Source organism: Pipistrellus kuhlii, unplaced genomic scaffold (assembly GCF_014108245.1).
Source record: "Pipistrellus kuhlii isolate mPipKuh1 unplaced genomic scaffold, mPipKuh1.p scaffold_m20_p_1, whole genome shotgun sequence".
Classification (NCBI taxonomy): Eukaryota; Metazoa; Chordata; class Mammalia; order Chiroptera; family Vespertilionidae; genus Pipistrellus; species Pipistrellus kuhlii.
Genome location: NW_023425404.1, coordinates 40,113,984 through 40,132,034, shown reverse-complemented (window position 1 = coordinate 40,132,034; position 18,051 = coordinate 40,113,984). Strand labels below are relative to the sequence as shown.

At 45.3% G+C, this 18,051-nt stretch overlaps 1 protein-coding gene across 3 annotated transcripts in view; it reads left to right on the top strand.

Annotated features, from left to right (window-relative positions):
- The window catches only part of CGNL1 (cingulin like 1), a 93,224-nt gene that overhangs the window by 9,120 nt on the left and 66,053 nt on the right, over window positions 1-18,051 (top strand). For all 3 annotated transcript variants that reach the window (XM_036440823.2, XM_036440813.2, XM_045582217.1), the window contains exons 6-7: window positions 718-853; window positions 9,388-9,600. In XM_036440823.2, the coding sequence (XP_036296716.1) occupies window positions 718-853; window positions 9,388-9,600 (349 nt within the window). The remainder of the gene's footprint in view (window positions 1-717; window positions 854-9,387; window positions 9,601-18,051) is intronic.

Here is an 18,051-nt window from a genome sequence, read left to right as displayed (position 1 = left end):
AAGTCAAGCCCGAGGGCCCTGTCATTGTGGCCGTGCTTTTAAATCTGTGCACAAGAGATCTGAAATTAAGGTCGGAAAGGGTGCAGTGCTAAGAAGCCCTGTGAACGTGATGGAAACTTTAAGGGAAGGTTAGAGCAGGAGTGAAATCTGGAGGGAAATTTGAGAAAAATAAGACATTATGTAGTAAAAGCCTTTAATTGCCTTGGCAATTTTGATGGTGTAGTTGTTGCTTTTAAAACATTCTTAGAGGTTAATTTTAGAAAAGAAGTTGGTAAGAAAACAATCAGAAAGTCTAGGGGATAGTAAAGACTTTACAGAATAACAAGGTAGAAACGTTGTGAATTTGATTTAGAGCAGAGGTTGGCAAACTTTTGTCAAATAGTAAATACTTTATAGTTTATGGGCCATATGGTCTTTGTTGGAACCACTCAATTCTGCCATTGTATTGTGCAAATGGCTGTAAGCAATACATAAAAGAATGAGCATGGCTGTATGCCAATAAAACTTTATTTACAAAAATGGGCAGTGGGCCAGATTGGCCCCTAGGTCATAATTTGTGGACTCTTCTGGTCTACAGTCCTGGGGGCCGGGGAGGAGGTAGAGTGGGAGGCTGCTTGGGGCTTTCGATGACTCTGCTTGACCCTCTGGAGGGCTGCAGTCAGATGGGATGAATGTCAGCAGAGCCCGAGGTCTGACTGAGGGACTCCTTTCTGTCAGGCTGTTTCAGGTAAAGATGGAACGGGAACAGCACCAGACAGAGATCAGGGATCTCCAAGACCAGCTCTCGGAAATGCATGACGAACTGGACAGCGCCAAACGATCCGAGGACAGGGAGAAGGGGGCTCTGATTGAGGTAAGGGGCCTGTGGGGTCAGGTGACAAGAGAGGCCCCATCTGCCTGAAGAGGGTGAGATGGGGACTGAGTACCATCCTGAGCCGTACTCTGTTTTGTGTGTTTACTACACCTGTGCCTGTGGTGAGATTCTGTCAGAGCATCATATGTAATAATTTTTAAACATCGCCTTAGGAAAACTTCCAGCCTACAGGAAAGTAGACAGAGTACTGCAGTAACTTCCACAGAGCTCCAACCCAGATCCAACAGTTGCCAATACTTTGTGATATTAACTCCACTTATTCATCTGTCTATCCATTCATTCTTCTATTTTTTTTTCCATACATCCAGTTACCCATCTTTGCTGAACTATTTCAAAGCAAATTATAGATAACACAGTGCCTCATGCCTAAATTCTCAAGCATACATCTTTGAAAATGATGGAATTTTCTTACAACCACAGTACTATTATAACACCTAAAAAATTTAGTAATTCCTATAATGTATATATAACATAACAAGAATTCTAATACCTGGGCCCTCATTCAAAATTTTCCACTTGTCCTCCAGGTATATTTTATGGTTGTAATCCCCCCACCTCCCAGCCAGGACCCAATCAAGAATCCCGCCTTGCTTTCACTGTTTTCATTTATCCAGGATAGCACCCTGCCCCCTCATTCCCTATGGCCTGCTTTTCTCCTCCCATCCCATCCATCTTCTGATGAGATTAGTCCGATGCCCCTCTGATTTGTGTGATTATTTCCTTATGGTGTCCATTATGGTGTCCCAGTGTCCCCTGTATTCTAGCAAATCAGTATTTAGATCTCTACACTAATAGATTTAGATTAAACTTTGGGCAAACATACGTTGTAAGTAATGCTATTTAATGGGAAGCATTGAAAATATATTAATGCCCATACAATGCAGGTTAAGTTTTTGTTTAAGGCCCCACAAGACTGTAAGCTCCGGGAGGGCAGGGTTGGTGATGGCTGGCTCAGCATTTTATCCCAGTGCTTGGGACATACAGCAATCAATAAATATTTGGGGGTTGGTTGGATGGATCAATTATGAGTTAGAAAGTGGATGGATGAATGAGCAAATGAATGAATCTGTTTGCTGGGACAGAGGCTGCCCATCTGGCCTCTGCCCCCTTTTTAAATATTTAGCTCTTACCAATCAGTGAGCAAGTGGATAAAATCAACTGCCTAGTATTTGTTAATTATTATGAGATTTTACAAAGACAATTATTATTTTCCCCCCTGAATTGGATTACCATCTTGTTGAGGTGTAGAAACACATAAAAGTAATTAGAGAGCAAGAATAGGTTTTAAACATCTACATCTACCTTTTTTTGGGGGGGAAATGAATCTAATTGAGAGTCACAAACATGTACAAGTGCCATTTAGGTATTTTGATACTTGCTATAACATAATCATCTACATTTTTGGCATAGTTTTGAAATTTATTTCCATAATAATCTTTGTTTTGTAGGAACAGTTAAAAAAAAAACCAAACAACACAATTTAGAACAAAGCAAAAAAAAAAAAAAAAAAAAAAAGAAATTAGAAAGTTGCCTTGTTGGTACTGAGTTTTTATTTTCTATTGCTTTCCCCCTGAGGGCTGAGTCTTTCTTTGACTGTTTCTTAGGGTTGAAAAGCTGCTGGCTCTTTAAGTTTCTTAAGTCTCCTCTGTCAATTGTTTTCTCCCTCTTCCTTGTTTGGTTTTGAAGTAATTCCCCGGAAGGATTTTAGGTCCTGCCCTTTAGAAGTAAGCCTCCCTCTTCCCCAGGACTTGGCAGCGCTGAGCACCCTGACCACACCGCACAGGGTTCTCATGAATGCGTTTTTCACGTGGTTACAGCTGGGAGTCATTTCCCTTCTCCACACACGACCATCTCTCTCTCTCTCTGTTTACACCTTTTCTCCTGAGAAGGTGTTAGTCTTCTTTCCTATCACCTGGTATTTCTCTTTCTATCCAAGGTTTTCTTAAAAAATCACCATATTCATGGTATTATACGGCTAATCATGGCCCTTTTTCTCAGGGCTCCGAGTTACAAAGACAAGGGTATTAGCATGCAGCTTTGAGAACTTGTGAATTTATCACTGAAATATTATTAAAAGCACAAAATGAAATTTTAAAGTGGGGGTGGGTGGGTTGGTGTAAAAACACTTATTTTCCTAACATCTTAACGACGATTTTTATTTCTACGTTTTCTGTGTGCCTCCCTACCCGTTGGTGGGTTTTATCCATCTGCCTACACTGTGGGGACAGTTTTAGTGCCCCTACTGTTTTGGTATCTGCTCTTAAAGGTCAATGTCAGAAACATTTTCCCTTGTTATACCTTATAGTCTTTATATTTCATTTTTAAGGAGATAACCACAATGTATTTAATTATTCTCCTATGCTTGTATTATTTCTTTTTTTTTTTTAATTATGAGAAAATATGGTGAACATTTTTTTTACATGTATCCTTATACTTTTTGAAAAAATATCCTAAGGATAATTTCCCAGAAATGATGTCATTGTACAGTTTCTGGCTTTCAATAAAAATGTAGCTTCGAAAACAAATTTAAATAGAGGGCAAGACTTTGCCTTATTTCATGATTCCTTGTGTGGACCCTTGACTGATTTGAAAAGGGAAAGATGTTATCTTAGCTATAGGGAAGTCCCTTAAGTTGCTGAATTTTCCTAGTAACTGAAACCTATAATTGTTATTTTCCCTTTTTTATAATACCCTCTATCCTTTTAAATTCTTTATTTTAGCACATTTGACCTTGTCCTATTTTTGTATCTATCTCTTTCTCTTAGACAGCTAAGTCAATACCATTTCATTTTTGCATCTCCCCCCATTTCATGCCAAGCAACAGAGCAAATGAATAAAGTGTTTTCAGTATCAGAATTATTTTTAAAATGTTACCATTTTAGCCTCGCCAGCGTGGTTCAGTGGTTGAATGTTGATCGATGAAGGTTCAATTCCCGGTCAGGGCATATGCCCGGGTTGTGGGCTCGATCCCAGTATGGGGTGTGCAGGAGGCAGCCAATCAATGATTCTCATCATTGATGTTTCTATCTCTCTCCCCCTCTCCCTTCCTCTCTAATATCAATAAAAACATTTTTAAAAATGTTACCATTTAAAAAAAGGAATCTTTTTGAAATAAGCCATCTGCTTCCTTGCCTCTTTATCAAGGAATATGATTGAATTAACTAAATAGCTTACCTGTGAGTCTGCAGTGGTAACTAGGGGGAGGCCATGCGCCTCAGTGTGGGTGACGTGTTTTCAGGAAGGGCCGACAATGAGAGAACAGGAAAGGGAAACAGCACATCTCTTAAAAATGTTCCTGACGTCGCTGGCTTTCTGGTTGCGTCTTTCCTGTGATGGGAGATATATCCTCCACGGCAGCCCTTCTGCACAATTAGTGAGGGCACAGTTGGCTTCTGAACGCCAAAGGGGGGCTCTTTCCCCTGGAAAACCATCCTCACTGTTTTAAATGAGTTTCCTTGGACTTGCCAGTGACATTTTAAAAGAATGATCACAAAATAGACCCCATCTCCTTGTCACTTTCAGTATCTTCTTCATCTCTTAATCAGAAGTGGCCTGGGGAATCTGACAACAGATTACAGTCGGGGCCAAGTTTCCCATGGCATTTGGCTTAGAACAGACTCTTAAGCACCATGAACATGAAACACATTGTGGTATTGGGTGTTTGAACGAGGCCGAGGGCCTTGTATTTCCTGAGATGCCCAGTGCACCAAGAACTTGCATGAAATCTCTTCTAATACGGCTTTCCATTTTGTTCAGTAACACTGGGTCTCGATGTGGAACCAGTGAAATAACATTAAGGAAGAATACAGTAGCTATTAGTTTTTTTTAAAAGGAAGAAAGAAAGAGAGGAAAATAATCCTGTTTTCTCTGGATAAGCCTTACAGTGGGCCAACAATAGGATGACTTTTTTTTTTTTTTTACTTTTTTATTCTTAAACTACTGATAGTTTTGAAATTTTGTTTTTAACTCAAGTTACAAAACAATGATCATAGAACAAATTTTCAGCCACTTCTTTGTCCAAAAAATGTGTTTTCCTCCATTCTGGGGGAAATGGGTACACATGCGCCATCTTTCCGAGTGCCAGGGCAGTGGAATTTTCTAATTACTGACCATCATCTTTGATGGGAGCCGGCGGTGCTGACAGCTGGGCCTCCCTCCAGCAGCCGCGTGTTTCATTCCCGGCCTTTGCCAACACGCAATCCTTTACGTACCAGTAAAATGTGCTGGTTATGAAATTGTATTGATCTGGGGATAGACTGTTCTCAGAAATATTACTGAACATTATAGGAATTTTAATAAAACAACTGAAAAAAATTCATGTTTCTCACTAACCCTGTTACATTTTATAGGCCTATCGTTCTGGAAAAAATTGCATAATTTTCTGTCAGCTACAGTCTTGATAGAAAACCATTTACTCACCCTTTAATTGAACATGGGCCAGAGATAGGGATCTTATAGAACCTTTGAGAAGCTTTTATGTAGAAGAGGTTTTTTTTTTTTTTTTTTAATATAGGTCAGTACTTCTCTCATTTTGACATGGGATCCCTATGAATGTGGTGTGTGAGATAGAGCCTGCCGAGGGCAAGTAAGTTGCTGCATTGGGCATTCTGGTATGTGTGTTTTCGTGCACCTGTGGTCAGGACAGCCAGTCCCAGAGCAAACTTCCTTTTTGTCTCAATTTTCATTCCTTCTTGTCTTTTTGGAAGTGCATGTTTCTTTGCTTTAGTTTGGAAATGTTTAGCACAAGTCTTATCCTATATAATAAAAGGCTAATATGCAAATCAACTGAATGGTGGAATAACTGGTCACTATGACGTACACTGATGGCCAGGGGGCAGGCACTCAACAAAGGTGGTCAGTGCGCTCCCACGGGGGGGAACGCCGCTCAGTTAGAAGCCAGCCTCTCCCACCTCCGCAGCAGCGCTAAGCGTGTCCGACTACTGGCTTAGGCCCTCTCCCCCAAGTGCATGAATTTTGTGCACTGGGCCTCTAGTTATGAAATAAGTACTGCACACAGCCAACTTTCACAGCCTACTGCACTTGCACACACACATATCTATGTCTGGTTTTCATCTCCTGGCTGCTTTGCTGTGTACACCTGACCTAGGTTTAGAATGCACTGATTCTGAGTGGCCACTGTCTTCCCTTGTTTTCTTTGGTTGGAGTCCGTAGAGAGGCATATTCAGTTGTAATGGGTATTGATTTATGTTTTGAAGTTTACATCTTATCTCTCCATTCTTTGGCTTGGTAGAATTGTCAGTCAAGCCACTGAAGCGATGAAGTGATGTTTTTGGAATCTCCTGTGCTCTTTGGTCTCTGCCCTGGAAAACGTCAAGTGCTCTAAGTGTCTTGGTGAGGTGTAATCTGACTGGCTTCGTGCAGCACAGTCCACTTCAGCAGCAACCAGGTGCAAATAGCAGCGTAGACCATGAAGCCAGGTTCTTGGCGTGCATTGGCGGCAGGGCACAAAAGGCAACTCAAAAACACAGATACATCCTGGAAAAGATAAGTGTGGGAAGAGGAACTGCCTTATCTCGAAAACAATTGAGAAACGTGTGAGAGTGAGAGCAGGAAACAGGGGTTAGATTCACAGGAGCTAGGGTGCAGAGGCTGGCGGAAGGCTCCAGGAAGACCGGAGCCAACAGCAACAGTGATGACGGGGTCTCTGCTGCTCCCTGAGGGGGGGTGGACAATGGCAGCAGCAGGACTTGCCCTTTGATAAATGTCAGGACCAGGACGGCTTATATTTTCATAAGATTTGCTTCTGCTCTGTGTTGGGTGCTTTGGAAGAGCCAGTGTTACCTTAGCTCTGGATGAATCTCTTGATGTTTCATCTGAGCTTATCAGTGCCTATAGCTAGATTCCTGAAGGGCTACATCTTGCTCTGTGCAATGCAGCTCTACCCTGAGACTTGGCGAGTTAGCCAAGGTGTGCGCCGTTGGCAGAGGATGTAGGGTTTCAGAGCAGCAGGAAGCAAACGCAAAGGGGTTCCCCTTGGCAGAGGTTCCCTTGGTTCAATGGATATACATGTCCTAAAGAAAAGGAAAGAGATTCCATCGGCAGTATTTTTCCTCCTCATCAGTGACACTTCTTGAATGGAAAGTAGCTTTTCTCTGAAGTCTCAGGTCCCCAGTACCAACCATTCTGGTATCTCTAGACTCCGGCTGTACTGTATATGTTTTTTTGTTTTGTTTTGTTTTTAAATATCCAGAACAAACACATTCTTGATATCATTGATCCATGTATCTAAGATATAGTAAATCAGTTGCTGAATGTCTAAGAGGAGATAAGAAAATAAATATGTGGACCGCAAAGTAAAAGTGTTAAGTGCTGTGGTAAGTACAGCCAAAGTGAGATGGATATTCAGGGAGGGCACTGCAGGAAGACTTCTTGGAGGAGGTCAATATTGTATGAGTCTTCAGAGATTTTTCTGAAAGGCAGAGGGAGGTGGGACTGAGAGGGGCATTTCACAAAGAGGAAGCCTTGTGGCTAATGTCATGGAGGCCACAGGTGAGAGACTGGATGTGGGGAGCAGTTGGGTGGCTATTGCAAACCACCTGGGTAGGAGGCAATGAGAGTCTAAATCAGGGAGGTGAGGGGAAGGATCAAAGATATTACAGAACTATTTATGAGGGACAAGGATGAGGTTGGTCAGGTTGCTCCAAGCTTCTAAGCAGGTGGTGCCTTCATAAGAATAATGAGCAAAGGAAATGGAAAGGAAGGAATATGATAAAAAAACACAAACCTATTGAATCTCAGGTGCCCTTGGGATAATCTAGCAGGTTAATAAAAGTACAGATCTGAATTTAGATTAAGAATTGGAGGTAAAGCTTTGGGAGGTATTTACATAGACTTAATAGTTGGAGAAAAGTAGATGAACTTGCCAAAAAGAAAGAAGAAAAAGAAAAAGAAAAAGAAAAAAAATGCATTCTTGGGGATCATCTTAGCTTTGGGGAAGAGGGAGAGAATAGCCAGAAAAGATTGTCACAGAAAAAATGACCCGAGGGAAGAAAACAGGAGAGTACAGTGTCTTTGAATTGCAAGGCATGCGAAATTTTAAGGAGACAGGTGTGGAGGATCAAAGAAGGACAAGAAAAGTGAGGACTGAGAGGGGGCCATTGGATGTGGTGATGAAGAGGTCCCTAGGACCTTGTGGGGCAGTCTGAGTAGAGTAGGAACAAAAGCCATAAAAAAGCCATAGCAAGAGATTAAGGAGTGATCAGTAGCAGGTGGTCAAGAAGTAGAGGCAGTGAACAGAAATTATACTTTTAAAAAGTTTGGTGGTAGCCCTGGCTGGTGTGGCTCAGTTGGTTGAAGTGGTGTCCCATACCCTGAGAGGTCATGGTTCAATTCCCCATCAGGACACATGCCCAGGTTGCTGGTTCAGTCTTTGTCAGGGTGCATGCAGAAGGCAACTGATCGGTTTCACTCTCTCATGGATGTTTCTCTCTCTCTCTCTCTCTCTCTCTCTCTCTCTCTCTCTCTCTCTCTCTCTCTCTCTCCTTCCCCTCTGCTCATGCTCCCCCTCCAACTCCTCCTCCTCTCCCCCTCCTTCACCCTCTCTTCCCTTCCTCTCCCTCTCCATTCTCTTTCTAAAATTAAAAGAAGAAAAAAAATATTTGGTGTAAAAAACTTTTACATTTTTGTTTTCCTTTCTTTGCCCTTGACTCAGAAGATTCTTGTGCCCTGAGGGAAAGGACCTAGATGCCCAGAAACAGAAAGGAACAAAATGATGGTGGGGGTGGGGAGGGACAGCTGATAGAGTAAGGACTTGGAGCCGGCTAGCAAGGGCCAGCTCACTGTGAAGGGCTTTGTGTTGGGGAGAAGCTTGAAGTTCAAGAACTGGGGCGAGTGGAAGGTGAGGTGGTCATGCCGAAGCCCCGCTGTGGCTGAAGGAAGGTAGCCTGCAGGAGGGGGTGGGTTCTGAGCTCGAGGAGAGCTGAGCAGGTCTGGGGTGAAGATGGCAATGCAGAAGGAATGGCTGCTGAGCTTTTGGCAGGACACACTGGGGTGTCGGTAATGCGATTTGTAGTGGAACTTGTTGTCCCAGTTTGGTGACTCCTGAAGGAACCCTGAGCAGCTTAGAGCAACGTGAGTCCTTTGCCCTGCTCAGGGGGAAGGAGACTGGGGCAGGACTGGGATCGTGGGTTAAGGGTTCCAGTGGGGTGTGAAGTCCGTGAGGGCAGCAAGCCATTAGCAAGGGCCACGGACCATGGCCCAGACATGAAGTGAGGTGGAAAAGTAAGACATGTTCCCTCCAAGCAATGACAATGAAGTCCGTTTCCCTCTGTGCCTCAAATCTCAAGAAAGCTGGGCTTTCATCAAATCAGGGGGAATGATGGCCTCTGAGGAGTGGAAGGAAGTGGGGAGGAGAGCCAGTCATGTGCGGTGTGAGGAAGGGGCGTGGGGAGGGACAGTGGGATGGTGGCCGCTCCTCTGAGTGGCTGAGCTGGAGGAGAGAAGCTGGACATAGTGGCTCATCCTCACCTCCTGTCCACATTTCCTCTCTTCAGGAGCTCTTACAGGCAAAGCAGGACCTTCAAGACCTGCTCATCGCCAAAGAGGAGCAGGAGGACCTCCTGAGGAAGCGGGAGCGGGAGCTCACCGCCCTGAAGGGAGCCCTGAAAGAAGAGGTTTCCAGTCACGACCAGGAGATGGAGAAGCTGAAGGAGCAGTACGACGCCGAGTTGCAGGCCCTGAGGGAGAGCGTGGAGGAGGCCACCCAGGTGAGGCCGCCCCGCTGGCGGGTCAGCCGCAGTGGGTGTCGGGATGGGCAGGAAAAGGTGGCTTGGGAACAGATAACAGGGCACAAGGTCTCCCAGCCCAATGCCAAGGGTCTTGCTTCCTATTTGTTACAGAGTGAACTTTCATCCTGGAAATAGAGCTTACTCCCAGAGTAAGGTCAGCAGTGCTGCTGTTGACTACGTTAAGGCTATAAACTTAAACGTTTTTGAGGTCATTGTTTCAGCACTGTTGCACTCGGTGAGACTTGTGTGGTACAGTTCTGGAGCCCCCTGCAGAGCAGAGATCTGCACCCTCTCGCTGTGCCTGGAGGGTGGTTTTGTGAATGGCACAACATGGCAGGAAACACCCAGGTTTCTGGAATCCCTCACCCTGCCCTCGCCTGTGCCTCTGGCTGGGAAGCTTTTTGTTAGACGCTCGGTTCTTTTCTCAGCACAGTTGTGAGAGGGTTAATTGACTGAATTGCCCAGAACCCTGGCGAGATAATTTTTCTCCTAATTGAATTCTTGGCTCCTATAAATAGATATTCCTAAATTATGTTGAAGTCTGCTGGTGGGGGCCTCATGTTGGCTGTTGAAGAAGAGAAAAAGCAAAGTTTTGAAGGGGAAAATGCTCTGAAATAACATGCCATCTTTAGGGAATGAGGGGAATTACTGAGTATGGCTTCGTTTAGAGTCCCTGCAATGCATAGGTCAGAGATGATGAAGAAAGAACTCCCCATACGGTGTGTGCATTGTGTGATGGTCACAGTGACAGCTCAGAGCTGGTCGGCCCTCCCTCAGTAAGCCCCATAGTGACTCACTGATGTTCAGTTATGGCAGGGTAATCGCTAATGACAAGAAGTGAAAGATGGGTTTGTTTGTTATAACAATAAGAGTCTGGGAAAGAGCTGAGACCGGTTTGGCTCAATGGATAGAGTGTTGGCTTGGGGACTGAAGGGTCCCTGGTTCGATTCCGGTCAAGGGCGTGTACCTTGGTTGCGGGCATATCCCCAGTAGGGGGTGTGCAAGAGGCAGCTGATCGATGACTCTCTCTCATCGATGTTTCTAACTCTCTATCTCTCTCCCTTCCTCTCTGTACAAAATCAATAAAATATATTAAAAAAAAAAAAAAAGTCTGGGAAAGAGTCTGTTGGAGGTTATTATAACAGGCAGTTACCAGAAAAGCAGCCTCTTGTTTGATTTGCCTGTCTTAGATTCATTGGAGATACGGTTCAGTTTGAGGGAGAAAAGCAAAACTGATGGAGTTTTCATTGCTTTGAGGTGGAGTTTATTTTTTCCACCTCATTTTGCTTATGTGCCAATCCTGGCCTCCTTGCCAGCGGCCTTCATGTGCTGCTTCCCGGGGGACACGCACACAGGCTACTGAATCAAGTGACTCTCCTTTGCGCCTATCATGTCTGTGTCATCTTCAGACATTGCATCAAAGCTTGAGTTATCAAGGTGTGTTCATCACAGGGCCGGGAGCTGGCATTGAGGCAGGGATTTCACTGTGAGGAAAATTAAACTGGCACCACACCTGGGTCTCTCCCAGACATTATAAACTGCAATAAGGTCAGCAGTTTCAACAGGGAAACATGGCAGGTGAAAGAGGGTGTCTTTTTTTGTATGGAGCTGAGATAATCTGTAGAGACTCAGGCTATCACATTTTGACCTTTCTGAAGGTCACAGTGTTCACTGCACTTGAATTATGCCAGTTAAAGAGGGGTAACTGAACTGACCTGCATCAGTCTGTGAGATAAACAACAGGCGAGTTAGCCAAGGTATGTGCCGTTGGCAGAGGATGTAGGGTTTCAGAGCAGCAGGAAATGAACCCAAAGGGGTTCCCCTTAGCATCCAGTGGGTTGCGTGCCAGCAAGGTTCTTTGCCCCAAGTCATATTCTGCACTGCTGCCAGCGTCCTTCCCTAAAGAAACAAATCCGGTTATGTTCAGCCTCTGCTTTACACTGCTCTGGCTCCCATGGCCCCAGCCTTTAGTTCAACCTTGTGAGCATGGTAGGCAATAGAAGTCCCTTCTCTTCTTAACCCCGTCTCCAGAAAGTTCCATATTCTTTTGTCCTCTCACCTTCCACGTTTCAACTTGAGCAACCTCTACTCATCCTTCCAGACCCTCCCCAAATGTCCTCTCTTCTCTGAAGGTGCAGTCAGGTACACCTTCCTCAGGATTTCTGTTGCGTCCTGGCTATTCCTTTACCATGAATTATTAGTTTGTATCATACCATGTTGTAATTTATCATCTTGTCTGCTGCCTCTGTGAGACTCTTAGTTTCTTAAGCACAGGGGCCTTTTAAAATTTATTTATTAAATCCTCACTTGAGTATACTCTATTTTTCCCATTGATTTTTAGAGAGAGTAGAAGGGAAGAAAGGGAAGGGAGAGAGAGAAAGAGAGAGAGAGTGAAACATCAATGTGAGAGAGACTCATTGACTGATTGCCTCCCATACTCACCCCAACAACCCAGGTTCGTGCCCTTGACTGGGAATCGAACCTGTGACTCTGCAGTGCAAGGGACAGTACTCTAGCCGCTGAGAACACCAGCCAGGGCACAGGGGCCATTTTTTATCCACTTCCCCCCCCTTAGATTAGAAGTGGCAAATTCAAGTGCTTCAGCATCCAGAGAGGGACATAAATGAGTGAAGCTCTGGGATTGCTGTTGGGGTGACAGTAGGGCACCGTGGGGACTGTGGTAGGCTGGAAAGTGTGTCCTTTGCTGTGGAGTCAGTCACTTCTCTCTTACAGTTCAGAGTTGCCAGTGAAAGAATGTGGGGCCCATGTTGCTAGATCTCGCAATTTTTAAAGAGAAGCTGGATAGCTGGATGTTGATGTGAGATCTCCTGACTTTTAAGCGGGGCTTCACATTAAAAAATAAACAACAACAACAAAAAAGGTCACATAAAACACACACACACACACACACACACACACACAAACAACAACAAACAAACAAAACAAAAAAAACACACACCAAAAAACAAAAAAAAACCCAACAACAAAAACAAAGAAACAACCCATCTGGCAGGTGGACAGCATGTGCTCTTGTCTCTGGAGCTTAGCACAGTGCCCTGCCTGTGGGCGCATCTGTGCAGCATCTGACGAGTGAAAGTAAGTGGAGCACAGATTCCCCTGTAACGGGGTGTGGGGCTGGTTGTGGCTCCTGCTGAATTCTCTCCGAGGATGATGTGGGAGGACTTCTAGGAAATCTGCTATTGCTCTGAGATTTTCTGTGCCTGCTTTTGACTGTCCCTGTGGTTTTTCTTAAGGAGAACTATGATTATGTTTTTATACTTTAGTTTTTGCTTCTGAGGGTGGTTGCTGATCAACTGTGCCCAAAGCATATTTAGTGGAAAAAGTTATGTTAATTTAGTGGACAGATGCTGCCTTTTTGTTACATTATTGACATGCGAGTATTCTGCAACGGAATTTTAAGATTATTCTATTAACTCCTTGGCGGAGAGTGAATTAAATATACTTTGTTAACTTGGCCAAGAGTTAGTTCTCAAATCTGCACCAGCGTTACCCTTTTCCGTCCCTGGGGAAGTACCTGCCCACTCACCACTGACGAAAAGCCAACCCTGCCTTGCAAAGTGTATTTCCTTGGTCGTCCGTTTTTCTAATTTTGCAGCTGCTCCAGGGCCTAAAACCCCAAAAGTGCTATTTTATTATCGTCAGATAACAAACATTTCATCCTGGCCTGAGCTTGAGCACTAAAAGTTTTAAATTGCTACAGCAGGTGGTGAAGACTGTCAAAGTCTATTAAGAACATTTCACAGGGATTCCAAGCAGGTCCTGTGTAAACATGGCTCTTGTAGACCCGATGGCCTCCCCTTTTTAAGAACAGACTGACGGCTCACCAGAGAAGTCCTGAGAGCCCGGGCTGTGGGCTTCCAGAGTGAGTGGACTCGCCGCAGGTGGGGTGGGGTGCTCCTCAGGGGGCCACTCCCATCCCTTCCCAAGGAGGCGTGGCAGCGGCTGGAGCCCACATGCAGAGATGGACAGTCAGTGGGGATGTGAGTGACTGCGGACTGCGAGTACAGTGAAGGCTGTCCATAGCTGTTGGCTTCTCTTTTTCACCCCCTTCACCCCCACCCCCCCAATCCAGTCTCAAACTCTTGTACCAAAGAGAAGCACATACTGTTTAGTGTTGTCAGGTTTCTCTGATTAGGATAACTTCAAATTCCAGCTGCTCCAGGAATCTCCCTGGTTCCCTCTTGGGCCTTATAATTGCTGGACCTGGAATTGCTGGGAATTTTGTTCTTGGTTTTCTCTTCCCTGTCATAGTAAGTACTGTCATCATTCCCCCCCCCCCCCCCCCCAAAGCATCCCCAATGTGCTTGACACTGAATAGGTGCTTGGAAAATGCTTGTGGATTAGAGGAAGGACACCTTAAGACCCCCACAATCCCAAGGCCAGGCATTAGACTGTTTTGGGGGTCTCACTTAAAATTGCTTCTCAGGAAAATGAACAAATCTTGTCTATTGGGATCATGATGTTAATGTTGATCTTGGAAGGACTACTTTGTGTCTAAAAGAAGCAGGTATTTTGAGGATGATAAATGAAAAGGCCACTCTATTTCTGGTAATATGACTTCCGGGCCATGAGGCACTCTCAGAGCGCCTGCCAAACAGCAGCTAAGCAACAAATATCTCTTCAGTGACTGGATGAAGGGGAAGAGGAGGTAGGATGTGTGAGAGACACATTTACCAACTTACTTACTGAACACTTGCCAAGTGCATAGTATTGTGCTAAGACACATGAGGGTTAGGAAGAGAAATCAGAATAGTCTGCCTCCCAGGAGACAAGGGGAGATCGGCAACCCTCGAGCTCGTTACAGAGGGGGAAAGAGCAGCTGCCCCGAGTGCGGGGAGTGCGGAGCGGGTGGCCGTGCTCAGGAAGGAGGTGGTGGCAGCCAAGAAGGTTTCCTGGAGGGGCAGGGCTGGGTAGGGCTGAGAAAGGTGAGTGGACCTGTGAACATGGACGCTGAGGACATTTTGGGTGCGAGCAGCGCCCGGTAGCTGGGAAAGGGAGGTGTGTGTCTGGGCTGGAGCCTGGTGAAGCCACAGCAGTTCCAGTGGTTCCAGAGTCAGAGGCAGGGACCCAGACCCAAGGCATGGCCCAATTACACAAATCAGCTGTAAAAAACAAGACGTGCTTGAAATCATTGAGGTCCTTTAAATATTTTTATTTTTATTGATTTCAGAGAGGAAGGGAGAGGGAGAGAGAGAGGTAGAAACATCAATGGGTCGAGCCTGCAACCCAGATAGGTGCCCTTGACTGGGATCGAACCTGGGGCCCTTCGGTCCATAGGCCGACGCTCTATCCACTGAGCTAAACTGGCTAGGAAAGAGCACCGTGCTTGCCTGAATTAATGATATATTTGAGAAGCATCCAAAAGCAGCCTGTGTTTACATTATGTGTTTACATACAGAGTCTCTGTACTTTTTGTCTTGTTTTGCTTCTCATAGTGCACATTCTTTCTAGCATTACACCCATGTTTTATGTGCTGTAACCTTTGTAGGAATTTTATTCAAATTCAATAATGTTGAAAGTTTTTCCCCTCTAGAACTGTTCACATTATGGCTGTTCGTGCTTCGCCCCGCAGTTTGGAAATGTCCCTCGATCTGACAGTCATGGGTATGTGCTTGGGTGTTCCTTCCCCACTTTGCTTCTAGGTTTTTCCTTCCCTCTTTCCTGCCAGCCTGGGAACGGCTGCTCCCCAAGCGTAAGGTCAGCGGAGGGTCAGGTGAAACCAGTGCTAATCTCAGGATCAGTGGCACTGACTCCCTAACTACAAGGCTAATTCAGTGTGAAATCTCATTTCTGTCTTCTCCGAGGGAGCCAGGTTAGCAAGGGAAACTGTTTAAAAAAAAAAAAAAAACCTAATTTTTTCAGCTTTTTAGCTTCCTATAATGGATTTACTGTTTATGACAACTGTGGCGAGCGGGTGGAGCGGCCGAGTGTGCTTGCAGGGCCGTGCCCAGGACAGGAAAACCCCCTTCTCTGCAGACTCAGGTGTGCCGAGAGGGGACAGCATCTTCTGATGGCAAAAGTAGAATGGGGAAGATTCCAGCTAAAAAAATGTCCCCCTCCTTTATTTTCTCTCTCTCTCCCCCTCCCCAATGGCTATCTTAATAATTGCAGCTTTTTAAAAGTTTTTAAAAAATATATATATTTTATTGATTTTGTACAGAGAGGAAGGGAGAGAGAGAGTTAGAAACATGGACGAGAGAGAGTCATCAATCAGCTGCTTCCTGCACACCCCCCACGGGGATGCGCCCGCAACCAAGGTACAACCAAGGTACAACCAAGGTACATGAATCGAACCCGGGACCTTTCAGTGGATAGGCCGACACTCTATCCACTGAGCCAAACCAGTTTGGGCAATAATTGCAGCTTTTAATGTACCTTTTAATAATTGTGTTAGGCTTCTGCATTCTGTATTGATTTCAGGTAGCAAACTAAGAGGCACGGTGCGATGTCCTTGGATGTTCCTTTTGAGCCCTCCACCTAAGCCAGGGGTGGAGAACCTTTTTTCCGCCAAGGGCTATAGGGATATTTATAACATAATTCACGGGCCATACACAATTATCAAATTAAAAATTAGTCTGATTTATTTGGTCAAGCATATAATTAATTCACCGCTCATGCCTCGGCAGGGCCAGACTAAATGACTCCCTGGGCCTTATATGGCCCTCGGGTCGGACCCACCCTGGAACTAAGCTCTCAGTGAGCCTCCCACCTCAGTCCTGGGGTTTCACCCGAGCTGCCTAAGTCGCTTGCTGTGGGATGTAGAAGACAGAGCAAGAGGCCCAGCCATGCCCTTTCATTTCTCCTCAGGTGTTTGAGTGTGGTCTCTAGCTTTGAAGCTCTTTTTACAATTTTGTGGGAAGAAGATGCACAAATATCAGGACGATAAAGTTGAAGGCGCTGTGGTTCAGGCATGTGTGGTTCAGGCATCTAGGAGACCAGGAACTGCTGACTGCTTCACAAGACAACCTTCAGGAGAGAAAGCACATCAGCTCTGTAAGGACACCCGATGTGCCAAAATACCGAAGAATTAGAAATGTGAAAGGTACTTTTTCCCAGAACCGCTTGAGAGATTCTGGATTAGCAAACCTTGAACTTGCTGCCTTTGTATCCAACTCTTTTTAGTAAATCAGAGTTAATTAGAATTGCTAGAAAGTTTATATAATCTAGAGGCGAGACAAAGAAAGAATGTTGGCCTGAGGGACGAGGTAAAATATATTTCATTTATTCAGAAAACCTACTGGATTCGTTACAGTTAGGGTTTCCGGTGGGTAGTACCTCATAAAATGAAATATTATGAGAAGGGACTCTCCTCTCCCGATTATGACTTTGGAAGAGCTCGCCCTGGGTGTGCTCTTGTGACTTTAGGTTAGGGGTGTCGAACTCAATCAGAGAAGGGGCCAAAATCTAAAATCCAGCCTAAATCGCGGGCCGAATGGTTTACTGAACAGTCATAAACTGTCATTGTGATGGAAACGCAGCGGAGTGCAGTGATGACAGCGCGGTGCGGGCCACATTGCAAGGCCTGGCGGGACGGATTTGGCCCGCGGGCCTTGTGTTTGACACATGTGCTTTAGGTGCATAGATTGAGCTGCAGCTCTTCTGGGGAGACCTCCCTGGGCAGGAGGAAAACAGATTGCTTTAGGAAGATTCCTCGTGCTGGGGTAGGCAGTAGGACATTTGATGGTTTTTTAAAAAAATAAGTTTTACTTGAATTTAGAGCAGTGATTGCCAGCCTTTCGGACCTCACAGGCCACCAGTGGTCCGCAGACCACCGGTTGGTGACTGCTGATTTAGAGAGAGAGGAAGGGAGAGGGATAGATAGAAACATCGATGAGAGAAAAACATAGATCAGCTGCCTCCCGCACACTGCCTACTAGGGATTGAAGCCACAACCCAGGCATGTGCCCTCACCGGGAATCAGACCATGACCTCCTGGTTCATGGATCCATGCTCAACCACTGAGCCACACCGGGCACATTTGACAGTTTTGAGTGATAGTACCTTCACGCCTCTTGAGCATGACTAAGCAGGAGGGCATTTTCCTGCAGGCTCAACGGGAGGGGTGGTGGAGAGAGGGCCTGCAGGACACCCAGGACACCCAGGTGATGCAGAAGGTCACCACCAACTCACATGCAGTGTGAAGAGGAAGTGGTGACAGTTCACTGAGTGGAGAAGGAAATAAAAATCCTTGTCCTAGTGCCAGGAAGAGCAACAGAACAGCCTGGTCTAAAAGTCACACTTTCTGTGCCTCCCCTGACACAGGCTCTGTGCCTGTGGGAGGAGGGAGGACAGTGCTTGCCCGTTTCCCCCTGGAATGTGGAATCGCCAGGAGGCGAGGCTTAATAACTCAGGAGATTTGACGTTCACTAGTCGGCATCAACTCCTAGTTGTGGAATGGATTCTTGAGGC